This window comes from Pantherophis guttatus, chromosome 4 (genome assembly GCF_059756535.1).
Source record: "Pantherophis guttatus breed Tessera chromosome 4, ASM5975653v1, whole genome shotgun sequence".
Taxonomy (NCBI): domain Eukaryota; kingdom Metazoa; phylum Chordata; class Lepidosauria; order Squamata; family Colubridae; genus Pantherophis; species Pantherophis guttatus.
Window position 1 is genome coordinate 20,978,041 of NC_142066.1, and position 27,484 is coordinate 21,005,524.

The following is a 27,484-nucleotide window of genomic DNA, read 5'->3' on the forward strand; positions in this document are numbered from 1 at the left end:
ATAGGAGTATGAATTTAATAAATCTATCAATTATAACTCTGGTCCAACTAAGAGTGCCTTTTATTTATTTCATTCATGAGTTCAGGATGAGATTGAAGAAAATATCCTATGGGTGCAATATAAACAAAAAAAGGACGCAAGTTTGCATCATACAGACATCGAAGCGGGAAAAGATACAAATTCCAACTTCCCATAATCCATTAGACTACAAAATATTGAACCAGCTAGGATCAAACTACTGGCAGTTGGCAGAATTAGACTCCAGTACTGCATTCTAATCACTGTGCCACCACAATTCTATGATGCCTCACTTAATGATTTCACCACTTAATAATGAATGTTGAGGTACCAATGGTGGCTGTAAATTGCAAACTACCTGAAGTTTTAGAATAAGTTGACAAATGTCTCAGCTAGAGGGCAGGGAATGGGCCACAAAATCTGATTTCTTCAAAGCCAGAAAGAAAGTTTGCAGATGTGGGGAAGGGAGGGTGAGGATGAGGGGGGAGAAACAATTGTTGTGCCTCTCATTCAAGGGTTGCAAAACTATCTACTCAAAATGACTTATGACCATTGAACCTCCGGTTCTACCCTGTTATTCAAGTGTTTCAAAGCTCTTATCTACTCAAACAGACTTATGACCATGAAACATGCTGTTCTACACAGTCATCATACTTGATTGATTCTCTTAAAAGGAGACACTTATGCAAATTGGATACTAGCATGTATTGGACTTGTGAGGGAATTTATTTGAATTTACTATAATTATTTTTTTGTGCCAGAGATTTATTTGATCTTTGCTATTGAGAAGAAGACATATGGCCAGCTTTTTAATTTACCCCATGTTTCGTACGTGACGACTACAAGTGATGTGCATCGGGGAATTCCCCGTCTGATTGCTTCAGAAAAAAAAAATAATAGAGTTTCCCTGTTTAAACAAATTCTCATTTCTATTTAACTGCACTTCTTTTTACACTTTCTTTTTTTATTGGTTTTACCACAACAACACAACACAACACAACATATAAAACACAAACACATGATATGTGTTTCTTTTTACACATCAGTTTCGTTCCTCTTACTTTCTACTATATACATTCCCCATTTTTTCCATCCTTTATTAACATTATCTTTATTGTCCCTTTATTTTTAATTTTCTTCATTTACACTATTTTGCACATTTGTCACCTTCTTGTATCCATCATTTATTCACATTTACTTTCCCTAATCTCGAGCCAATCATACCATTTAGTCCATACTAGATAATATTCTGTATCTTCCTTTTCTTTTATTTCTTTCATTAATTTATCCATCTCTGCACAGTCCAGGATTTTCTTAATTATGTCTTCCTCTATTGGAATCTTTTCACTTTTCCAGGACTGTGCGTAGACTATCCTTGCCACTGTAATTATATGCAGAATCAAATATCTAATTTCTTTACTAATTTCTTTACTGTAAGTTCTGTTCAATATCCCCAGTAAAAACGTTTCTGATTTCCAATCCACATTATAGCCAATTATCTCTTCTATCCAACTTCTAATTTTAATCCAATATTTTTTCGCATTGGGACATGTCCACCAGAGATGATAATATGTTCCGGGGACTTTTTTACATTTCCAACAATTTGGAGAATTATTCAAAGACATTTTAGCAAGTCGTACTGGTGTGAAGTGCCATCTGTAGAACATTTTTAACTGGTTTTCCTTGAATGCCATTGAAAGAGTCAATTTAATATTTATTTCCCATAATTTTTCACATTTCTCCAATTCTATATTGTAACCAAAATTTTTGGCGCATCTAATCATGGTATCTTTAACTACCTCTTCTTCCATTTTATACCTCAGTAGCTATTGGTATATATTACTAATTAATTTTATCTCTTTTCCACAGATAATTTAATTTAAATCTTGTGGCTTCTTTCGTATTTCATACATCTTTTTATCTCTTGCAAATTTAGATTGCACTTGTGCAAATGTCCACCGATCCATCACCCTACCAATTTCTTGTTCCAATTCTTGTTTCATTTTCAAATCTCCTTGATCATTTACCAATTCCTTATATCTAATAATCTTATTTTTCTCCAATAAATTTGGATTTATTTATTTATTTATTTATTTATTTATTTATTTATTTATTTTATTTAAATTTGTATACCGTCCTTCTCCTGGTGGACTCAGGGCGGTGCACAGCCAAGTAAAAATCATCCAATACAAAATTTAAAAATTTAAAAGAATTATACCCTTTGGCCGAAAATTAAGAACCTTACGACTAAAACCCATTAAACAATTAAAAATCTAATATCTCAAAAATGGGGGGGTGGGGTTTCACGCCAGCCCTGCTTGATGGAAGAAAAAAGTTTTTAGGGCACAGCGAAAAGCCCGGAGATCTGATATCCTCTATATCTCCGGGGGCAAATCGTTCCAGAGGGCAGGTGCTGCCACAGAGAAGGCCCTCCCCCTGGGGGTCACCAGCTGACACTGCCTAGCTGACGGCACCCTGAGGAGTCCTTCTCTGTGGGAGCGTACTGGCCGGTGGGAGGCTATTGGCGGCAGAAGGTGGTCCCGCAAATACCCAGGTCGGATGCCATGGAGCACTTTAAAGGTGGTAACCAGTACCTTGAAGCACACCCAGAAGTCCACTGGGAGCCAATGCAGCTCATGCAGGAGAGGTGTCACGTGGGAGCGCCCTCTCGCTATCAATGCTCCTGTTGGCGATAACCACATTGGAATGCTAATATAGTGTTTTTGTTTTATTTTTTTCCAAATCTATAGCAATGCTTTCCTGATCAAATGTGTTTGAAAATATTTATGTGATTTATATTTCTTATGTTTCGTAATGTTCCATTCTACTAATTTCTTGTGTACATTTGTAAAGAATTCTTGTTGATTTTTATTTGGTGCATGAATTACTGTAAGTAGCATTTGTTTCTGTTCTATCTCTAATTCCACCATCAAAATTCTACCTTTGTCGTCTGCATATCTTAGATTTGATTTGATTTTTTCCTTTACATATATGGCAATACCCCCTTTCTTTTTATCTGCTAAAGTTGTGTATAATGTTCCTAATTTTCTATTTTCTAATAATTTTCTATATTCTTTTTGTATATGAACCTCTTGGAGGCATATCACTTCAACCCTTCCAAGCTATCCAAATCTCCAGAAGATGGGGCAACATAGAGCATCACTGTCTCTGTTCATTGTTCTCTAGTTTAAATGTTGAAGTGAGGAAGTAACCCAACATGTACATATAAAGAATATCAGGCAAACATAAAGATTTATTAAAGCTTTCTCTTCATGAGCTGGTGTTTATCATTAAGCTCAGGTCTCATCACAATGATAAAACATTTGGGAGAAAAGATGCACACCAATAATCCAGCACTGGAGGAGACCATGGAGAAGATCTCCACAGCCAATGTATATTTTCCCCGTGTGCTTAGATAGGTTGGAATAAAACACAACCAAACACTGCAGAAGACCAACATGCTGAAGGTGATGAATTTGGCTTCATTGAAACTGTCAGGTAAATTCCTAGCTAGAAAAGCAGCAGAGAAGCTAAGCAGAGCAAGAAAACCCATAAAGCCCAAAACACAGTAGAACATGACTGAGTCTTCATGGCACTCCAGGATAAGTTCTTCAGGTATTGAATGTGCATCAAAATCTGGATATGGTGGGGATGTTATCAGCCACACAGCACAAACACATATTTGAATAAGGGAGCAGGATAGAAGAATGAAACTGACCATCCTTCCCCCAACCCATTTCCTCAATCTGGAACCGGGTTTCGTGGCCATGAATGCTAGAACCACAACAAAGGTTTTGGCTAAGACACAAGAAACCGCCACAGAAAAGATGAGGCCAAAAGCTGGTTGTCGAAAGAGACACACAATCGTATTGGGCTTCCCAACAAATAGAAAGACACAAAGGAAAGAGAGGAGAAGAGAAAGTAGGAGTGTATAAGTGAGATTCCGGTTGTTGGCTTTGACGATGGGAGTGTCTTTGTGTTTCATGAAGATTGTCATTACCAAAGCTGTCATTAAAGAAAAGCAAAGAGAAAGAACAGTCAGACTGATCCCCAAGGGTTCTTCATAGGACAAAAAGGTGATCCGCTTTGGAATGCACACATTTTTCCCGGGATTTGGATATTGATCTTCTGGACATGGAGAGCAGTCATCTATGTCTGAAAAAGAATGCAGATGAGTTGATATAGGAAATTATAGTGTTGGCTTAATCCCAGTATAACTGAAATTTTCCTACCCTTCTCGTTTGATATTTTCCCCTCTGGACATAGATGGCAATCATAGCAACAAAACAACTTTCCTTCTTTCTTGGCCTTGCTGTGTCCTGTCTCGCAAGGATCATTACATAAAGATAAAGGTAATGCCTATCAACGAATGAAGAAGAATATATTAAGATACAAAGAGGAAAGGAAGTGCTTTGAGTGTTGCTGTGGAATCAGCAGTTTAAAAATGAAGTAGCAGGATGACATAATTTTAGATGTAATTGCTCTGAAATTAAACTAATTAAATTTCTACAATAATTGTATCGATAGCCTTTGTTAACCATCATCACTCTTCATAGACAATTTCTGTGCTAGTTAGTTAAGGTTGGTTTTTTCAACTTCTGAATTTTGATGTCAGCAAACTAAAGAGATTTATTGTGCTGGCTTGCAGCTTTTACTTAAAAACCGTGAAAACCATTGCCCATAATTAACAGGGATCCAGGAAAGTGTATTTCCTAATATTCAATAGCAATTACTAGAAAAGTTAAAAAAGTATCTTACTGATATCTTTCCTTTCCCAGGAAATTTGTACCTAGGTTAGTTGGGGATAACACTGTGACACTTTCATCAATAAAGATATTTAAATGAAGGCAAACAAATCTGGATTCAAAAAGCTAACCTTGTTAGAGCCTACTGGCCATGTGATGGAATCTACAGAAATATTGAAGAACTTCCCTGCTGGAGCTGTGGGATCTATCACTCTAACTTTGACCCTAAGAAATGATTGGTTTGGGAATGTGATCCAGTTGATAATATCAAATCCACCAATGAATTCTCCATTTGTATCAAAGGAGATCTTTTCACCAACACTGTTGTTGAATCTGACACTTCTCAGAAAAGAATGAACCTGAAACGCAGAGGCAATCAGAGAGGAACAAACTGAGGGAGGGAGAAATAATTCATATATTCAAAATATACATATGAATGTTTCTTTAAAGTTGTAATCTCTCAAACAAATAAATAACAATCATTCTAAAACAGAGATAGAGATATCAGATTTCTGAAATAAAATTAACATAGAATTGCAAAATAAACAACCATCAAAAAATAAAATTAAGCTCTAGTTTATTTGCAAAAGCTACTTAAGCCAGATCACTTCTAATAAATATATAATAAATACTATGATGTATAAAACAACCATATAATTGAACTCATTTCATACACTAGCAAGGTTATATTCAAAATGGTACAAGTTAGGCTTCAGCAGTATGTGAACTGAGAAGTAAGAAGTACAAATATTTTTTTTGAAAAGGCAGAGGAACTGGAGATCAAATTTCCTTCATTTGCTTGATTATGAGACAGTAGGGTAGTTCCAGAAAACCATCTATTTTGCTTCATTGACCATGCTAAACCTTTTGATTATGTAGATCACAACAATCTGTGGCAAGTTCTTAAAGTGTTGGGAGTACCAGACGACCATAACTGTCACCTGAGAAGACTAATGTCAGCTCTTCCTGATTCAGCTTGGCACCTCACCTGATTCCTGCCATTAAAGGCCAGAAGTGGAGGGGGTGAAGGATTAAAGGGCAATAAAGCTGTGTTTATATGTGATGGGAAATCAGGAGAGTGGAAGGATAGGTGATAAAGACCAGACCAGCCAGATCCTGTTTTTACCAGCATCCCAAGGCCAAGCACCCAGAGAAATATGTGGATTATCCCCAAACATCTCAGCACTCTCAAAACATCTTGCTGAGCTGTGGTTGGCTGGAAATGGACTGGTTACAGGGGGGTGAGAATGGACTCCGGGTGAACCTTTTTTGTATCTTGCAAATGCTGGAGAATTCTGAGCTGGCTTTACATTACTGCAACTAACACCTTTAGTAAAAGAACCCTTTGCTTTTATCAAATGGAGTCAAGGATCTTCCTTTCCTAAGGGATCAGTTTGGGGCAGACCTGACATCTGCACGACAGCCAAGAAGCAACAGTTAGAGCCAGACACGGAACAATTGATTGCTTCAAAATAGGGTAATAAGTACAACAAGGCTATATATTGTCACCTTGCTTATTTAAATTATATGCAAAGTACATCTTGTGAAATGCCAGGCTGATGAATCACAAGCCAGAATTAGGATTGGTGGAAGAAATATCAACAAGTACCAGTACGTTCCCATAGAGAGGGGATCCTCCGGGTGCCGACGGCCAAACAATGTCGCCTGGAGGCCCCTAGGGGGAGAGCCTTCTCTGTGGGGGCACCTACGATCTGGAACAAGCTCCCCCCGGAGATACGGAAGATCCCGGATCTGCGCAACTTCTGTCACGCGCTCAAGACTTTCTTATTTCATCAAGCTGGCCTGGCCTAAATCTTTTCCCCTTTTAAATGTAAATTTTAATTTGTTTTAAATTATTGGGTATTTTAAATTTGTCTCAGCCAAATTATTTATTTGTTTTTATTCTATTTTAAATTTTGTATTTATGTGTTTTATTCTGTGGCTGTTCACCACCCTCAGTCCTTCGGGAGTAGGACAGTATATAAATTCAATAAAATCAAAATCAAATCAAATCAAACAACCTCAGATATGCAACGATACCACTCTAATGGCAGAATGTGAAAAGGAGCTAAAGGGCCTCTTGATCAGGTAAAAGAGTAGATTGCAAAAGTTGGCTGGAAACACAATATAAAAAAAGCTAAGTTTATGGCATCACTTCATAACAAATAGAAGTGGAAGAAATGAAAACAGATTTTATTTTCATGGGCTCCAAGATCACTGCAGATCCCCCCTTTTTTAAAAAAGAAAAAATCCTTTTCAAATTTTCAAATTGCTTTTTTCAATTTTTCAATTATTTGTTCCCAATTTTAATCTTTTTTCAACTCTTAAATATAATTTTTAATTTTTAATTATTTCTTTTCAGCTTTTACATCTTTTTCCATTTCTTTTTTCAACTAAACATTTGGAAACATATAGTTTACTTATTTTAATTCTGTAGAAATTCTTAAATTCTTAATGCTCTAACTGGAAACATGAATAAAAAAACCACAGAAAAAAGAAACAGACACTTAAGACAGGAAAGATAGTGATGAATTTTTCAAGAGAACAAATGGTCAAGAACTGTCATAAACTATTAGAAATGGGGAATATATTTAATTTTTTAAAGAAATGTTTAATTTTTTAGTAAACAAACAAAGAAAAAAGTGATGGAATTGGACACTGACAGTATAATTACTTGCAATGTTTGCCATATGTTTCACCTTATGCTCACATAGTTTAGATACTTTGACACAGGTTGGACTCATTGGACAACACCCTGAGGTTGTGAAAGATTGAAGGCAAAAGGAGAAGTGGATAACAAAGGATGAGATGGTTAGGTAGTGTCATCAGCACAATGAACATTAATACCGGCAAATTGTAGAAAATAGTGTAGGATAGGAGGGCCTGGAGTGCTATGGTTTATGGGGTTGCAAAGATTCAGAAATGACTTAGTGACATACCAACAACAATAACTGAGATAGCATAGCAACCCTTATGTACAGGTGTTGATTGTTTAATGACTGCTTGTTCAGCAACCATCTGAAATTATAAGAAATTGTAAGTGCAGAACAAGTGATACTTAGGATTTCCTTACTGTGCTTGTATGATCACAATCCAGGAAGTCAGGAATGGGCCTTTATTTCTGACTGTCATGGCATTCCACAGTTACTTGATTGTGATTTGTAATCTATCTTGCTAGCTTTCCACACGCAAAGTCAATGGGGAAGCTAGAAGGAAATTGGAAGTTGTGATCACATGAATTCCATGCTTTAAAAACTATGCAATCCTCACTTAACAATGGTAACTGGGGTCTGCCAAAATTATTGTTGCTAAACCGCATGGTCAAGTGATGTCACAACTTATACCTGCATCACTTAAGCAATGAAAACTCAGGTCCCAATGACTGTCATTAAGTAAAGGCTGCCAGTAAAATTTACAATATAATTGAAGATAGACTTACTTTTACAAAGTAAAATCAAAAATTAATGACCTACACCGAAAATATGACCTAGCATGATTTTTCATGCTGCTCGCAATATAAGCCCTACCCCTACAAAATAAGCCCTAGTTCAGAGGACCAGCAGCGGTGGTGGGGTGGTGGAGGTAGCCAGCATAGGAGGTGGCAAGGATGCGCACGGGGCAGGTGCAGCCTGTGTGGGGCCAGAGACGAAGGAATGCAATATGTTCCACCACCTATCTTTCCTTGCAGAGTGTGTGGCAAAGCTGGAGGACCCCATTTTTCAATGGGAACTGAGAAGGCAGGGGCTGGGCCATGGCACCACTCCACCTCACCATTTGCTGACTGTGAGAGGATGCAGGGCCGGCAAGCATTGGGAGGAAGGGGCTGGTTGGCTTTCCATCCCCTGTACGTTAAAAAAATAAGAGACATCCAAAAATAAGCCCAAGTTCTTATTTCGGGGCCTAAAAGAAAATAAGACCAGGGACTATTTTTCAGGGAAACATGGTATATTCTACCTAGGAAATAAAGTCTCAGTAGAAGAGGTTAGGCAATGGGAAATGAGGACCAAAGGGCAATGACATTTCTTTTATTGGATGCATTAAAGTAGAGCCAGAGTCAACATCAGCAGGGTCTGCTGGAATTTAAATCCTGCATTTAGCGGATGCTGAATTTGATGGCTGAGATGTCCATCATTTGAAATCGATGATTGTTTCATCCAATGGGAGTACACTGCGCTGAGGTGGCGCAGGTTAGAGGTGGCGCAGGCTGAGGTTAGAGTGCAGTACTGCAGGCTTTTTCAGCTACTTCAGCTGACTGTTAGCTGCAGTTCAGCAGTTCAAATCTCACCGGCTCAAGGTTGACTCAGCTTTCCATCCTTCTGAAGTGGGTAAAATGAGGTCCCAAATTGTTGTGGGCATCCTTGTAAACCGCTTAGAGAGGGCTGTAAAAGCACTTTGAAGCGGTATATCAGTCTAAGTGCTATTGCTATTACTAAATATGTTCCAAAATGTAGGCTCAAATTAACATCCCACATTTTAAGTGCCTGGGATATTAAAAACACTTTTACTCCTTTCCCTTCTTCTCATAGAGCCGTGTTCCTGGAAGCATATAAGGCTGCTCTCATTCCATCCATTTGCTCTAAAACTATGCATGTGTTGTTGTGAATATCTGGGTGTAGAAATGCAGATGACTCTCAAATGGTCTATGAAGAGGTCAGAACCAATGCCTCATAAAATGGGAACGTTACAGCAGGTTGAATCTTCTTTGAATAAGAATGACACAATATATCAGTCCTTCCTCTTCCACCTATGGATTGTATGGGAAGATCCTAATCAGGAAATGCCAAAAAATATTGGCATGATTCAGTGGTGGGTTCCACTTGCCTTCACTACCGGTTCACTTTCGTGAATGCGGATGCACAGAATGTTCATGATGAAATCCGGGCGGTGGGCAGAGTCTCCCACCGCCACCACTACGGGTTCATGCAAACCTGGGCGAACCGGTAGGAACCTACCACTGGCATGTTTGTATTTTCAAGAATCAATGAATTGTGTCTGCAAATGCAAACATTCCAAAAAACCATACATAACAACAACAACAACAATAACAACCAATACAGCTTCAACATTCAGTAATAACCTCCTTCCATTTATCCGTAGGCTGATTTTATAGAACAATAAGGAAGTGGCTTCCCAGGATGGAGGGGGAGCATTTCAGAGAAGTAAAAGACAATTCAGATTGGATATTGTGTTTGTGAGAAAGAGAAGTATCAACCTCGCCCCCCAGTGGTGGGATTCAAGTAATTTAACAACCGGTTCTCTGCCCTAATGATTTCTTCCAGGAACCAGTTTGCCAAACTGCTCAGAAAGTTAACAACCAGTTCTCCCGAAGAGGTGCGAACTGGCTGAATCTCACCACTGCCACACCCCCTAATAATTCACAGAGAAAATTGCAGATACAGATAGTAGAGTGCTCAGATTGACAAGATGGAGGGGATGCATTTCAGAGAAGTAAAAGTTAATTCAGGTTGGATATTATGTCTGTGAGAAGAGGAGGAAGATAATAATAATTATCAATAATTCACAGAGTAAATTGCAGATACAGATAGTAGAGTGCTCAGATTGACAAAATTTTATCTATAGATGTAAAACAAGAAGAAATCAGCTTAGAAGAATTACTATCTGTCATTCTTGATTTTGGGCTCTACAGGAGGTTAATTTCATGGAGAGAAACATATTCTAAGAAATTTTGTAGAATGCCATTTACAATTTTAATATCAGCCTATGAATATTTTGATTACTTAATCCATTATTACATCTCACTTTTGGGTTTTCAGACATCAATATCCCTGGAGAATATTGTTTGTTAGAGTTTTTGCACACATGTTGCAACTACAGATATGGTGGTTTCTCACTACCCTGGTAACACACTTACCTGCCACCACACTTGATTGTGAAAATGTTTCCTTCTTTCTTTCATCATTGTTGTTTCTCTAGATTTGGATAGAGAGAGAGATTGCAAAGCATGTGCCACAGCATAGACCGCATTGTAAATATTATAACTCTGGCCACTCATGCTTGTTTCAAACACAGATGTAGGAAGGGTTTCAAGCTTCTCCTGTCCAGTGCATTTCTTCTCAGACTCCTCCATTTTTGAGTTTGGGAAGAAACAACTGAATGCCTGTTCCCAGAAACCTTTCCGAAAATGATCATTCTGATTGTTGCTTGGATTTAGATTTTGAAGAAATTCCTGGAAGTTTTGGATTTCCATTGTGTGAACTGCAAAGGATAAAGCACCGTGCAGAAAATTTATATCACAAGATTTATGAAAGGAAGTTGAAGTATAATCTGTTTGAGCAGTTATAAGCCAAATCTTATCCTTCTTTGGTATATCATCCACTTCTGAAAACCGGAGGATACTTCTCAGAACTGTTAAGGACTGAATTTCACCATATAAGATTATCACATTGGCTGTGCTGTTCATGAGAACATGGTATATATGTAGCACTTCATGTATGGTTTCAGCCAAATCACTGTAAAAAGCTCCATTTGGGAATTCTGCTATGAATTCAATGCAGATGCCATGCTCAGAAAATGTGGGGAGTACCTCTTGGAGGAATTTCTCTCCTTTCTCATCCTTTACTACAAGAATTCCAATCCAGATCCATCTAAAATGCAGCAATAACTGCAGGAGGCCCTTACATTGGTGGGATTCATTTGGAAACATTTGTTGGAAGAAAACTGCTTGAGTCTCTTTATCTATGACTGGAGCAGAGCCATAGGTCAACTACAGAAAGATAAACATATGCAGTTGACAATTCTATTGCATGTGAGCCTCTGAAATCATATATATTCATTTCAGTTGGGTATCTTTCACCTTTTATACTGAAATTATGCAACTAGTTGCGTTTATTATAGAATATCAACCAAGATGTCACTCTTGAAGTATCAGAAAATATATTTTTTCTGAAAGTAGTCTCATTGTGAATATTTCAAATTTGAACCTTAGTTCAATGTCTAGAACTGGGGCACATTTTGCTGTGTCAAATATCACGACCATCTGTTCAGAGTGATAATGATTCATAGTGCTATGATGATTCTATCAAGCAGATAATAATATCTAGGCATCTGAAAGGTCTCTCTTTTTACAAAAAGAAGCATACCGAAGTTTGTGGAGATATGGCAAAATGATAATGTATATCCTCATCACATCTTACCTGAGGAACTTTGTAGATTCCCAATACAGTTACCATGTGAAGAGACATGTCCGGTGCCCCAATGACTGCAGCCAAGGTATTTGTAATCCCACACTTGTAGTTAGGGTTGAATTTGCCCTGAGTGAAAGGCAGAAGCATTGAGGCAAAGAAAGTCTGGCTTGGACTAAAATTGCTGTTAAAAATGTGGAAGCCCAGCGTGACATTGGGTAGGATCTGGGGATTTTCATTGATCTCTTTTACAGTAAACACTAAAGCCAGGATATGCTGGTAATTCTGAAAAACTATTCTGTAAAACAGAATTAGAAACAGGACATTAAGAAAGGTCTGTGTCTCATTATGGCACTTACAATCCTTTCGTACAACATATTTTGTGGAATGTGTGAAACAATTCTTGTTTCTAAATGTGAGAATGGTTCACTATCAAACTGCAGCGATTTAAGAATGTCTTATATGCAAAAGGAAATTGCTACATTTTGGTACCTGAAGTAAAGAATGAGAAAACATGTCATGGGAAATATGCTTTTTCTTCCGTAATGGTAGAAACAGCTTCATATTCATATGGAATTAATTTGTATGGAATTAAGCCATACATACCTGTGATTTGTTATAAATGGAGATTTGATCTCCATTTCAACTATTTCAACTTTACCTAGAAACTGAAAATATAACATCAGATAAAATAAACTGAGGCATCCTATTTTAGATGTTTCTATCAGGAATTTTTACCACCAGTGGAAAACATTTCAAGAATGATATGATTTGCCAGTAAAGTTCAGAGCTTGACCATAAATTAATCATATACTTACATAAGTCCATCATGAAGTGCCTGCGAAGGATGTTGAGTGAACTCAATGGGGTCAGAAAATATCATGAATGCAGAAATAATGCCAGCAATGTTAACATCTCCAAGCTGATGATAGGTGTGCCGAATAGGAAGAGGCTCCCGAAATTCACATTGAAGGATAGGATTATTCTTGCAGAGCACTTTAGGCAATACTATTAACAGTATCTCCATGAATAGTAACATCTTTGATGAATGTCTTCTTTCTATGTAGAAATGCCTCTGTCTGCTACAAGATCTTTGAAATAGACCAGAGAGATCTGCCTCCTGGAGGTGTTCTTCAGACAAAACTAGGGAGTGCAACAGACTACCAAATCAACTCACAGAGCTTTGGGCCTCCCAGCCACGGGTTGGAATAGGATGGGGACAATAATTATCATTATTCAGTGTCAGTTGCTCCTATTTTCATGGAGTCCCATAGCATTTGGAAGAGGCAAACTGGCTAATTTCATAATGATAGTGAGGCAGTCACATATGTCTCATTCACAATTTCAAGACATGTGTTGACTTGCAGAGGCAGGAACGCATGAGCCACAAGACAAAAAATAAAATCATTAGGTCCATAAAGCGAAATAGAGCTGAAAATATATGTATTTGTAAAGGCATTACTGTAATTCTATCCTGTCCTGTCCTGTCCTGTCCTGTCATATCCTATCCTATCCTATCCTATCCTATCCTATCCTATCCTATCCTATCCTATCCTATCCTATCCCGTCCCGTCCCGTCCCGTCCCTTCCCATCCCATCCCATTCCACCCAGAGGTGGGTTTCAGCAGGTTCTGACCAATTCTGGAGAACTGGGAGTGGAAATTTTGAGTAGTTCGGAGAACCGGTAGTAAAAATTCTGACTGGCACTGCCCCGACCTATTCTCTGCCTCTCAAGTCCCAGGGGATTGGGAGTAAATGGGGATTTTGCAGTATCCTTCCCCTGGAGTGGGGTAGGAATGGAGATTTTACAGTATCCTTCCTCTGCCAAGCCCACCAAGCCACACCCACCAAGCCATGCCATGCCATGCCATGCCACGCCACCCGAGCCATGCCATGCCATGCAATGCCAACCAAGCCACAACCACAGAACCGGTAGTAAAAAAATTTGAAACCCACCACTGATCCCATCCCATCCCATCCCATCCCATCCCATCCCATCCCATCCCATCCCATCCCATCCCATTCATTCTTATACTACACTACACCACATTCTCTACCCCATTGCACTCCACACCATTCCAGCTGGTGTAGTGCAGTTATTTGTGGGCTTTCATGAAATGCCTTTTCACCACGGGTTGATTGCTTCACTTTTTAAAAATCTATTGTTATTTATTTGATATAGACATTGGTATTTTCATGATTGATTCTTGTATATTACATCATCAATATTTTTTTTCTGGAGACCCATAGGAAGACATGTGAAACATCACAATGAGACTGATAGGAGTATGAATTTAATAAATCTATCAATTATAACTCTGGTCCAACTAAGAGTGCCTTTTATTTATTTCATTCATGAGTTCAGGATGAGATTGAAGAAAATATCCTATGGGTGCAATATAAACAAAAAAAGGACGCAAGTTTGCATCATACAGACATCGAAGCGGGAAAAGATACAAATTCCAACTTCCCATAATCCATTAGACTACAAAATATTGAACCAGCTAGGATCAAACTACTGGCAGTTGGCAGAATTAGACTCCAGTACTGCATTCTAATCACTGTGCCACCACAATTCTATGATGCCTCACTTAATGATTTCACCACTTAATAATGAATGTTGAGGTACCAATGGTGGCTGTAAATTGCAAACTACCTGAAGTTTTAGAATAAGTTGACAAATGTCTCAGCTAGAGGGCAGGGAATGGGCCACAAAATCTGATTTCTTCAAAGCCAGAAAGAAAGTTTGCAGATGTGGGGAAGGGAGGGTGAGGATGAGGGGGGAGAAACAATTGTTGTGCCTCTCATTCAAGGGTTGCAAAACTATCTACTCAAAATGACTTATGACCATTGAACCTCCGGTTCTACCCTGTTATTCAAGTGTTTCAAAGCTCTTATCTACTCAAACAGACTTATGACCATGAAACATGCTGTTCTACACAGTCATCATACTTGATTGATTCTCTTAAAAGGAGACACTTATGCAAATTGGATACTAGCATGTATTGGACTTGTGAGGGAATTTATTTGAATTTACTATAATTATTTTTTTGTGCCAGAGATTTATTTGATCTTTGCTATTGAGAAGAAGACATATGGCCAGCTTTTTAATTTACCCCATGTTTCGTACGTGACGACTACAAGTGATGTGCATCGGGGAATTCCCCGTCTGATTGCTTCAGAAAAAAAAAATAATAGAGTTTCCCTGTTTAAACAAATTCTCATTTCTATTTAACTGCACTTCTTTTTACACTTTCTTTTTTTATTGGTTTTACCACAACAACACAACACAACACAACATATAAAACACAAACACATGATATGTGTTTCTTTTTACACATCAGTTTCGTTCCTCTTACTTTCTACTATATACATTCCCCATTTTTTCCATCCTTTATTAACATTATCTTTATTGTCCCTTTATTTTTAATTTTCTTCATTTACACTATTTTGCACATTTGTCACCTTCTTGTATCCATCATTTATTCACATTTACTTTCCCTAATCTCGAGCCAATCATACCATTTAGTCCATACTAGATAATATTCTGTATCTTCCTTTTCTTTTATTTCTTTCGTTAATTTATCCATCTCTGCACAGTCCAGGATTTTCTTAATTATGTCTTCCTCTATTGGAATCTTTTCACTTTTCCAGGACTGTGCGTAGACTATCCTTGCCACTGTAATTATATGCAGAATCAAATATCTAATTTCTTTACTAATTTCTTTACTGTAAGTTCTGTTCAATATCCCCAGTAAAAACGTTTCTGATTTCCAATCCACATTATAGCCAATTATCTCTTCTATCCAACTTCTAATTTTAATCCAATATTTTTTCGCATTGGGACATGTCCACCAGAGATGATAATATGTTCCGGGGACTTTTTTACATTTCCAACAATTTGGAGAATTATTCAAAGACATTTTAGCAAGTCGTACTGGTGTGAAGTGCCATCTGTAGAACATTTTTAACTGGTTTTCCTTGAATGCCATTGAAAGAGTCAATTTAATATTTATTTCCCATAATTTTTCACATTTCTCCAATTCTATATTGTAACCAAAATTTTTGGCGCATCTAATCATGGTATCTTTAACTACCTCTTCTTCCATTTTATACCTCAGTAGCTATTGGTATATATTACTAATTAATTTTATCTCTTTTCCACAGATAATTTAATTTAAATCTTGTGGCTTCTTTCGTATTTCATACATCTTTTTATCTCTTGCAAATTTAGATTGCACTTGTGCAAATGTCCACCGATCCATCACCCTACCAATTTCTTGTTCCAATTCTTGTTTCATTTTCAAATCTCCTTGATCATTTACCAATTCCTTATATCTAATAATCTTATTTTTCTCCAATAAATTTGGATTTATTTATTTATTTATTTATTTATTTATTTATTTATTTATTTTATTTAAATTTGTATACCGTCCTTCTCCTGGTGGACTCAGGGCGGTGCACAGCCAAGTAAAAATCATCCAATACAAAATTTAAAAATTTAAAAGAATTATACCCTTTGGCCGAAAATTAAGAACCTTACGACTAAAACCCATTAAACAATTAAAAATCTAATATCTCAAAAATGGGGGGGTGGGGTTTCACGCCAGCCCTGCTTGATGGAAGAAAAAAGTTTTTAGGGCACAGCGAAAAGCCCGGAGATCTGATATCCTCTATATCTCCGGGGGCAAATCGTTCCAGAGGGCAGGTGCTGCCACAGAGAAGGCCCTCCCCCTGGGGGTCACCAGCTGACACTGCCTAGCTGACGGCACCCTGAGGAGTCCTTCTCTGTGGGAGCGTACTGGCCGGTGGGAGGCTATTGGCGGCAGAAGGTGGTCCCGCAAATACCCAGGTCGGATGCCATGGAGCACTTTAAAGGTGGTAACCAGTACCTTGAAGCACACCCAGAAGTCCACTGGGAGCCAATGCAGCTCATGCAGGAGAGGTGTCACGTGGGAGCGCCCTCTCGCTATCAATGCTCCTGTTGGCGATAACCACATTGGAATGCTAATATAGTGTTTTTGTTTTATTTTTTTCCAAATCTATAGCAATGCTTTCCTGATCAAATGTGTTTGAAAATATTTATGTGATTTATATTTCTTATGTTTCGTAATGTTCCATTCTACTAATTTCTTGTGTACATTTGTAAAGAATTCTTGTTGATTTTTATTTGGTGCATGAATTACTGTAAGTAGCATTTGTTTCTGTTCTATCTCTAATTCCACCATCAAAATTCTACCTTTGTCGTCTGCATATCTTAGATTTGATTTGATTTTTTCCTTTACATATATGGCAATACCCCCTTTCTTTTTATCTGCTAAAGTTGTGTATAATGTTCCTAATTTTCTATTTTCTAATAATTTTCTATATTCTTTTTGTATATGAACCTCTTGGAGGCATATCACTTCAACCCTTCCAAGCTATCCAAATCTCCAGAAGATGGGGCAACATAGAGCATCACTGTCTCTGTTCATTGTTCTCTAGTTTAAATGTTGAAGTGAGGAAGTAACCCAACATGTACATATAAAGAATATCAGGCAAACATAAAGATTTATTAAAGCTTTCTCTTCATGAGCTGGTGTTTATCATTAAGCTCAGGTCTCATCACAATGATAAAACATTTGGGAGAAAAGATGCACACCAATAATCCAGCACTGGAGGAGACCATGGAGAAGATCTCCACAGCCAATGTATATTTTCCCCGTGTGCTTAGATAGGTTGGAATAAAACACAACCAAACACTGCAGAAGACCAACATGCTGAAGGTGATGAATTTGGCTTCATTGAAACTGTCAGGTAAATTCCTAGCTAGAAAAGCAGCAGAGAAGCTAAGCAGAGCAAGAAAACCCATAAAGCCCAAAACACAGTAGAACATGACTGAGTCTTCATGGCACTCCAGGATAAGTTCTTCAGGTATTGAATGTGCATCAAAATCTGGATATGGTGGGGATGTTATCAGCCACACAGCACAAACACATATTTGAATAAGGGAGCAGGATAGAAGAATGAAACTGACCATCCTTCCCCCAACCCATTTCCTCAATCTGGAACCGGGTTTCGTGGCCATGAATGCTAGAACCACAACAAAGGTTTTGGCTAAGACACAAGAAACCGCCACAGAAAAGATGAGGCCAAAAGCTGGTTGTCGAAAGAGACACACAATCGTATTGGGCTTCCCAACAAATAGAAAGACACAAAGGAAAGAGAGGAGAAGAGAAAGTAGGAGTGTATAAGTGAGATTCCGGTTGTTGGCTTTGACGATGGGAGTGTCTTTGTGTTTCATGAAGATTGTCATTACCAAAGCTGTCATTAAAGAAAAGCAAAGAGAAAGAACAGTCAGACTGATCCCCAAGGGTTCTTCATAGGACAAAAAGGTGATCCGCTTTGGAATGCACACATTTTTCCCGGGATTTGGATATTGATCTTCTGGACATGGAGAGCAGTCATCTATGTCTGAAAAAGAATGCAGATGAGTTGATATAGGAAATTATAGTGTTGGCTTAATCCCAGTATAACTGAAATTTTCCTACCCTTCTCGTTTGATATTTTCCCCTCTGGACATAGATGGCAATCATAGCAACAAAACAACTTTCCTTCTTTCTTGGCCTTGCTGTGTCCTGTCTCGCAAGGATCATTACATAAAGATAAAGGTAATGCCTATCAACGAATGAAGAAGAATATATTAAGATACAAAGAGGAAAGGAAGTGCTTTGAGTGTTGCTGTGGAATCAGCAGTTTAAAAATGAAGTAGCAGGATGACATAATTTTAGATGTAATTGCTCTGAAATTAAACTAATTAAATTTCTACAATAATTGTATCGATAGCCTTTGTTAACCATCATCACTCTTCATAGACAATTTCTGTGCTAGTTAGTTAAGGTTGGTTTTTTCAACTTCTGAATTTTGATGTCAGCAAACTAAAGAGATTTATTGTGCTGGCTTGCAGCTTTTACTTTAAAACCGTGAAAACCATTGCCCATAATTAACAGGGATCCAGGAAAGTGTATTTCCTAATATTCAATAGCAATTACTAGAAAAGTTAAAAAAGTATCTTACTGATATCTTTCCTTTCCCAGGAAATTTGTACCTAGGTTAGTTGGGGATAACACTGTGACACTTTCATCAATAAAGATATTTAAATGAAGGCAAACAAATCTGGATTCAAAAAGCTAACCTTGTTAGAGCCTACTGGCCATGTGATGGAATCTACAGAAATATTGAAGAACTTCCCTGCTGGAGCTGTGGGATCTATCACTCCAACTTTGACCCTAAGAAATGATTGGTTTGGGAATGTGATCCAGTTGATAATATCAAATCCACCAATGAATTCTCCATTTGTATCAAAGGAGATCTTTTCACCAACACTGTTGTTGAATCTGACACTTCTCAGAAAAGAATGAACCTGAAACGCAGAGGCAATCAGAGAGGAACAAACTGAGGGAGGGAGAAATAATTCATATATTCAAAATATACATATGAATGTTTCTTTAAAGTTGTAATCTCTCAAACAAATAAATAACAATCATTCTAAAACAGAGATAGAGATATCAGATTTCTGAAATAAAATTAACATAGAATTGCAAAATAAACAACCATCAAAAAATAAAATTAAGCTCTAGTTTATTTGCAAAAGCTACTTAAGCCAGATCACTTCTAATAAATATATAATAAATACTATGATGTATAAAACAACCATATAATTGAACTCATTTCATACACTAGCAAGGTTATATTCAAAATGGTACAAGTTAGGCTTCAGCAGTATGTGAACTGAGAAGTAAGAAGTACAAATATTTTTTTTGAAAAGGCAGAGGAACTGGAGATCAAATTTCCTTCATTTGCTTGATTATGAGACAGTAGGGTAGTTCCAGAAAACCATCTATTTTGCTTCATTGACCATGCTAAACCTTTTGATTATGTAGATCACAACAATCTGTGGCAAGTTCTTAAAGTGTTGGGAGTACCAGACGACCATAACTGTCACCTGAGAAGACTAATGTCAGCTCTTCCTGATTCAGCTTGGCACCTCACCTGATTCCTGCCATTAAAGGCCAGAAGTGGAGGGGGTGAAGGATTAAAGGGCAATAAAGCTGTGTTTATATGTGATGGGAAATCAGGAGAGTGGAAGGATAGGTGATAAAGACCAGACCAGCCAGATCCTGTTTTTACCAGCATCCCAAGGCCAAGCACCCAGAGAAATATGTGGATTATCCCCAAACATCTCAGCACTCTCAAAACATCTTGCTGAGCTGTGGTTGGCTGGAAATGGACTGGTTACAGGGGGGTGAGAATGGACTCCGGGTGAACCTTTTTTGTATCTTGCAAATGCTGGAGAATTCTGAGCTGGCTTTACATTACTGCAACTAACACCTTTAGTAAAAGAACCCTTTGCTTTTATCAAATGGAGTCAAGGATCTTCCTTTCCTAAGGGATCAGTTTGGGGCAGACCTGACATCTGCACGACAGCCAAGAAGCAACAGTTAGAGCCAGACACGGAACAATTGATTGCTTCAAAATAGGGTAATAAGTACAACAAGGCTATATATTGTCACCTTGCTTATTTAAATTATATGCAAAGTACATCTTGTGAAATGCCAGGCTGATGAATCACAAGCCAGAATTAGGATTGGTGGAAGAAATATCAACAAGTACCAGTACGTTCCCATAGAGAGGGGATCCTCCGGGTGCCGACGGCCAAACAATGTCGCCTGGAGGCCCCTAGGGGGAGAGCCTTCTCTGTGGGGGCACCTACGATCTGGAACAAGCTCCTCCCGGAGATACGGAAGATCCCGGATCTGCGCAACTTCTGTCACGCGCTCAAGACTTTCTTATTTCATCAAGCTGGCCTGGCCTAAATCTTTTCCCCTTTTAAATGTAAATTTTAATTTGTTTTAAATTATTGGGTATTTTAAATTTGTCTCAGCCAAATTATTTATTTGTTTTTATTCTATTTTAAATTTTGTATTTATGTGTTTTATTCTGTGGCTGTTCACCACCCTCAGTCCTTCGGGAGTAGGACAGTATATAAATTCAATAAAATCAAAATCAAATCAAATCAAACAACCTCAGATATGCAACGATACCACTCTAATGGCAGAATGTGAAAAGGAGCTAAAGGGCCTCTTGATCAGGTAAAAGAGTAGATTGCAAAAGTTGGCTGGAAACACAATATAAAAAAAGCTAAGTTTATGGCATCACTTCATAACAAATAGAAGTGGAAGAAATGAAAACAGATTTTATTTTCATGGGCTCCAAGATCACTGCAGATCCCCCCTTTTTTAAAAAAGAAAAAATCCTTTTCAAATTTTCAAATTGCTTTTTTCAATTTTTCAATTATTTGTTCCCAATTTTAATCTTTTTTCAACTCTTAAATATAATTTTTAATTTTTAATTATTTCTTTTCAGCTTTTACATCTTTTTCCATTTCTTTTTTCAACTAAACATTTGGAAACATATAGTTTACTTATTTTAATTCTGTAGAAATTCTTAAATTCTTAATGCTCTAACTGGAAACATGAATAAAAAAACCACAGAAAAAAGAAACAGACACTTAAGACAGGAAAGATAGTGATGAATTTTTCAAGAGAACAAATGGTCAAGAACTGTCATAAACTATTAGAAATGGGGAATATATTTAATTTTTTAAAGAAATGTTTAATTTTTTAGTAAACAAACAAAGAAAAAAGTGATGGAATTGGACACTGACAGTATAATTACTTGCAATGTTTGCCATATGTTTCACCTTATGCTCACATAGTTTAGATACTTTGACACAGGTTGGACTCATTGGACAACACCCTGAGGTTGTGAAAGATTGAAGGCAAAAGGAGAAGTGGATAACAAAGGATGAGATGGTTAGGTAGTGTCATCAGCACAATGAACATTAATACCGGCAAATTGTAGAAAATAGTGTAGGATAGGAGGGCCTGGAGTGCTATGGTTTATGGGGTTGCAAAGATTCAGAAATGACTTAGTGACATACCAACAACAATAACTGAGATAGCATAGCAACCCTTATGTACAGGTGTTGATTGTTTAATGACTGCTTGTTCAGCAACCATCTGAAATTATAAGAAATTGTAAGTGCAGAACAAGTGATACTTAGGATTTCCTTACTGTGCTTGTATGATCACAATCCAGGAAGTCAGGAATGGGCCTTTATTTCTGACTGTCATGGCATTCCACAGTTACTTGATTGTGATTTGTAATCTATCTTGCTAGCTTTCCACACGCAAAGTCAATGGGGAAGCTAGAAGGAAATTGGAAGTTGTGATCACATGAATTCCATGCTTTAAAAACTATGCAATCCTCACTTAACAATGGTAACTGGGGTCTGCCAAAATTATTGTTGCTAAACCGCATGGTCAAGTGATGTCACAACTTATACCTGCATCACTTAAGCAATGAAAACTCAGGTCCCAATGACTGTCATTAAGTAAAGGCTGCCAGTAAAATTTACAATATAATTGAAGATAGACTTACTTTTACAAAGTAAAATCAAAAATTAATGACCTACACCGAAAATATGACCTAGCATGATTTTTCATGCTGCTCGCAATATAAGCCCTACCCCTACAAAATAAGCCCTAGTTCAGAGGACCAGCAGCGGTGGTGGGGTGGTGGAGGTAGCCAGCATAGGAGGTGGCAAGGATGCGCACGGGGCAGGTGCAGCCTGTGTGGGGCCAGAGACGAAGGAATGCAATATGTTCCACCACCTATCTTTCCTTGCAGAGTGTGTGGCAAAGCTGGAGGACCCCATTTTTCAATGGGAACTGAGAAGGCAGGGGCTGGGCCATGGCACCACTCCACCTCACCATTTGCTGACTGTGAGAGGATGCAGGGCCGGCAAGCATTGGGAGGAAGGGGCTGGTTGGCTTTCCATCCCCTGTACGTTAAAAAAATAAGAGACATCCAAAAATAAGCCCAAGTTCTTATTTCGGGGCCTAAAAGAAAATAAGACCAGGGACTATTTTTCAGGGAAACATGGTATATTCTACCTAGGAAATAAAGTCTCAGTAGAAGAGGTTAGGCAATGGGAAATGAGGACCAAAGGGCAATGACATTTCTTTTATTGGATGCATTAAAGTAGAGCCAGAGTCAACATCAGCAGGGTCTGCTGGAATTTAAATCCTGCATTTAGCGGATGCTGAATTTGATGGCTGAGATGTCCATCATTTGAAATCGATGATTGTTTCATCCAATGGGAGTACACTGCGCTGAGGTGGCGCAGGTTAGAGGTGGCGCAGGCTGAGGTTAGAGTGCAGTACTGCAGGCTTTTTCAGCTACTTCAGCTGACTGTTAGCTGCAGTTCAGCAGTTCAAATCTCACCGGCTCAAGGTTGACTCAGCTTTCCATCCTTCTGAAGTGGGTAAAATGAGGTCCCAAATTGTTGTGGGCATCCTTGTAAACCGCTTAGAGAGGGCTGTAAAAGCACTTTGAAGCGGTATATCAGTCTAAGTGCTATTGCTATTACTAAATATGTTCCAAAATGTAGGCTCAAATTAACATCCCACATTTTAAGTGCCTGGGATATTAAAAACACTTTTACTCCTTTCCCTTCTTCTCATAGAGCCGTGTTCCTGGAAGCATATAAGGCTGCTCTCATTCCATCCATTTGCTCTAAAACTATGCATGTGTTGTTGTGAATATCTGGGTGTAGAAATGCAGATGACTCTCAAATGGTCTATGAAGAGGTCAGAACCAATGCCTCATAAAATGGGAACGTTACAGCAGGTTGAATCTTCTTTGAATAAGAATGACACAATATATCAGTCCTTCCTCTTCCACCTATGGATTGTATGGGAAGATCCTAATCAGGAAATGCCAAAAAATATTGGCATGATTCAGTGGTGGGTTCCACTTGCCTTCACTACCGGTTCACTTTCGTGAATGCGGATGCACAGAATGTTCATGATGAAATCCGGGCGGTGGGCAGAGTCTCCCACCGCCACCACTACGGGTTCATGCAAACCTGGGCGAACCGGTAGGAACCTACCACTGGCATGTTTGTATTTTCAAGAATCAATGAATTGTGTCTGCAAATGCAAACATTCCAAAAAACCATACATAACAACAACAACAACAATAACAACCAATACAGCTTCAACATTCAGTAATAACCTCCTTCCATTTATCCGTAGGCTGATTTTATAGAACAATAAGGAAGTGGCTTCCCAGGATGGAGGGGGAGCATTTCAGAGAAGTAAAAGACAATTCAGATTGGATATTGTGTTTGTGAGAAAGAGAAGTATCAACCTCGCCCCCCAGTGGTGGGATTCAAGTAATTTAACAACCGGTTCTCTGCCCTAATGATTTCTTCCAGGAACCAGTTTGCCAAACTGCTCAGAAAGTTAACAACCAGTTCTCCCGAAGAGGTGCGAACTGGCTGAATCTCACCACTGCCACACCCCCTAATAATTCACAGAGAAAATTGCAGATACAGATAGTAGAGTGCTCAGATTGACAAGATGGAGGGGATGCATTTCAGAGAAGTAAAAGTTAATTCAGGTTGGATATTATGTCTGTGAGAAGAGGAGGAAGATAATAATAATTATCAATAATTCACAGAGTAAATTGCAGATACAGATAGTAGAGTGCTCAGATTGACAAAATTTTATCTATAGATGTAAAACAAGAAGAAATCAGCTTAGAAGAATTACTATCTGTCATTCTTGATTTTGGGCTCTACAGGAGGTTAATTTCATGGAGAGAAACATATTCTAAGAAATTTTGTAGAATGCCATTTACAATTTTAATATCAGCCTATGAATATTTTGATTACTTAATCCATTATTACATCTCACTTTTGGGTTTTCAGACATCAATATCCCTGGAGAATATTGTTTGTTAGAGTTTTTGCACACATGTTGCAACTACAGATATGGTGGTTTCTCACTACCCTGGTAACACACTTACCTGCCACCACACTTGATTGTGAAAATGTTTCCTTCTTTCTTTCATCATTGTTGTTTCTCTAGATTTGGATAGAGAGAGAGATTGCAAAGCATGTGCCACAGCATAGACCGCATTGTAAATATTATAACTCTGGCCACTCATGCTTGTTTCAAACACAGATGTAGGAAGGGTTTCAAGCTTCTCCTGTCCAGTGCATTTCTTCTCAGACTCCTCCATTTTTGAGTTTGGGAAGAAACAACTGAATGCCTGTTCCCAGAAACCTTTCCGAAAATGATCATTCTGATTGTTGCTTGGATTTAGATTTTGAAGAAATTCCTGGAAGTTTTGGATTTCCATTGTGTGAACTGCAAAGGATAAAGCACCGTGCAGAAAATTTATATCACAAGATTTATGAAAGGAAGTTGAAGTATAATCTGTTTGAGCAGTTATAAGCCAAATCTTATCCTTCTTTGGTATATCATCCACTTCTGAAAACCGGAGGATACTTCTCAGAACTGTTAAGGACTGAATTTCACCATATAAGATTATCACATTGGCTGTGCTGTTCATGAGAACATGGTATATATGTAGCACTTCATGTATGGTTTCAGCCAAATCACTGTAAAAAGCTCCATTTGGGAATTCTGCTATGAATTCAATGCAGATGCCATGCTCAGAAAATGTGGGGAGTACCTCTTGGAGGAATTTCTCTCCTTTCTCATCCTTTACTACAAGAATTCCAATCCAGATCCATCTAAAATGCAGCAATAACTGCAGGAGGCCCTTACATTGGTGGGATTCATTTGGAAACATTTGTTGGAAGAAAACTGCTTGAGTCTCTTTATCTATGACTGGAGCAGAGCCATAGGTCAACTACAGAAAGATAAACATATGCAGTTGACAATTCTATTGCATGTGAGCCTCTGAAATCATATATATTCATTTCAGTTGGGTATCTTTCACCTTTTATACTGAAATTATGCAACTAGTTGCGTTTATTATAGAATATCAACCAAGATGTCACTCTTGAAGTATCAGAAAATATATTTTTTCTGAAAGTAGTCTCATTGTGAATATTTCAAATTTGAACCTTAGTTCAATGTCTAGAACTGGGGCACATTTTGCTGTGTCAAATATCCTCACCATCTGTTCAGAATGACAGTGATTCATGGTGCTATGATGATTCTATCAAGCAGATAATAATATCTAGGAATCTCTTTTTACAAAAAGAAGCATAACTACATTTGTGGACATATGGCAAAATGATAATATATATCCTCAACACATCTTACCTGAGGAACTTTGTAGATTCCCAATACAGTTGCCATGTGAAGAGACATGTCAGGTGCCCCAATGACTGCAGCCAAGGTATTTGTGATCCCACACTTGTAGTTAGGGATGAATTTGTCCTGAGTGAAAGGTAGAAGCATTGAGGCAAAGAAAGTCTGGCTTGGACTAAAATTGCTGTTAAAAATGTGGAAGCCCAGCGTGATGTTGGGTAGGATCTGGGGATTTTCATTTATCTCTTTTACAGTAAACACTAAAGCCAGGATATGCTGGTAATTCTGAAAAAATATTCTGTAAAAGAGAATTAGAAACAGCACATTAAGAAAGGTCTGTGTCTCATTATGGCACTTACAATCCTTTCGTACAACATATTTTGTGGAATGTGTGAAACAATTCTTGTTTCTAAATGTGAGAATGGTTCACTATCAAACTGCAGCGTTTTAAGAATGGTTTATATGCAAAAGGAAATTGCTACATTTTGGTACCTGAAATAAAGAATGATGAAACATTTCATGGGAAATATATGCTTTCTCTTCCTTAATGGTAGTAACAGCTTCATATTTGTATGGAATTAATTTGTATGGAATTAACCATACATACCTGTATATTAATAGATATTGAGATGTGATTTGTTATAAATGGAGATTTGATCTCCATTTCAACTATTTCAAATCAACTGAAGCATCCTATTTTAGATGTTTTTATCAGGAGTTTTTACCACCAGTGGAAAATATTTCAAGAATGATATGATTTACCAGCAAAGTTCACAGCTTGACAGTAAATTAATGATATACTTACAGAAATCCCTCATGAAATGCCTGTGAAGGATGTTGAGTTAACTTAATGGGGTCAGAAAATATCACAAATGCCGAAATAATGCCAGCAATGTTAATATCTCCAAGCTGATGATAGGTGTGCCGAATAGGAAGAGGCTCCCGAAAGTCACATTGAAGGATAGGACTCTTGCACATCATTTTAGGCAATACTATTAACAGTATCTCCATGAATAGTAACATCTTCGATGAGTGTCTTCTTTCTGTGTAGAAATGCCTCTGTCTGCTACAAGATCTTTGAAATAGGCCAGAGAGATCTGCCTCCTGGAGGTGTTCTTCAGAGAAAATTAGAGAGTGCAACATACTATCAAATCAACTCACAGAGCTTCGGGGCTCCCAGCCATGGGTTGGAATAGGATGGGGACAATAATTACCATTATTCAGTGTCAGTTGCTCCCATTTTCATGGAGTCCCATAGTATTTGAAAGAAGCAAACTGGCTAATTTCATAATAATAGTGAGACAGTCACATATGTCTCATTCACAATTTCAAGACATGTGAGGACTTGCAGAGGCAGGAACGCATGAGCTACAAGACAAAAAATAAAATCATTAGATCCATAAAG

General features: G+C 37.9%; 2 protein-coding genes across 2 annotated transcripts; both read right to left on the bottom strand.

Moving 5' to 3' along the window:
- Window positions 1-2,903: 2,903 nt before the first annotated feature.
- Window positions 2,904-12,546, bottom strand: LOC132711574 (vomeronasal type-2 receptor 26-like). The gene is made up of 4 exons (XM_087891558.1): window positions 12,512-12,546; window positions 11,918-12,203; window positions 4,251-4,377; window positions 2,904-4,173 (listed from the first exon to the last, which is right to left on the bottom strand). The coding sequence occupies exons 1-4, from the start codon at window positions 12,544-12,546 to the stop codon at window positions 3,275-3,277; spliced, it is 1,347 nt and encodes a 448-aa protein (XP_087747684.1). The 3' UTR covers window positions 2,904-3,274.
- A 4,542-nt stretch (window positions 12,547-17,088) lies between these two features.
- On the bottom strand, window positions 17,089-27,263 carry LOC148113871 (vomeronasal type-2 receptor 26-like). The gene is made up of 4 exons (XM_087891559.1): window positions 27,241-27,263; window positions 26,092-26,377; window positions 18,436-18,562; window positions 17,089-18,358 (listed from the first exon to the last, which is right to left on the bottom strand). Exons 1-4 carry the CDS (start codon window positions 27,261-27,263, stop codon window positions 17,460-17,462), a joined length of 1,335 nt encoding a protein of 444 aa, XP_087747685.1. The 3' UTR covers window positions 17,089-17,459.
- Between the last annotated feature and the right edge of the window lie 221 nt (window positions 27,264-27,484).

Excerpts from the sequence above, each read along its gene's own strand:
- LOC148113871 (XM_087891559.1), bottom strand. The coding sequence starts at position 27,263 with ATGGCTGGGAGCCCCGAAGCTCT. Across the intron at positions 18,563-26,091 it reads GAATCTACAAAGTTCCTCAG|GCATTACCTTTATCTTTATG; the intron begins GTAAGATGTGTT and ends ATTCGTTGATAG. Across the intron at positions 18,359-18,435 it reads GAAAATATCAAACGAGAAGG|ACATAGATGACTGCTCTCCA; the intron begins GTAGGAAAATTT and ends ATTCTTTTTCAG.
- LOC132711574 (XM_087891558.1), bottom strand. The coding sequence starts at position 12,546 with ATGGAGATCAAATCTCCATTTATAACAAATCACAG. Across the intron at positions 12,204-12,511 it reads CCATTTATAACAAATCACAG|AATAGTTTTTCAGAATTACC; the intron begins GTATGTATGGCT and ends TCTGTTTTACAG. Across the intron at positions 4,174-4,250 it reads GAAAATATCAAACGAGAAGG|ACATAGATGACTGCTCTCCA; the intron begins GTAGGAAAATTT and ends ATTCTTTTTCAG.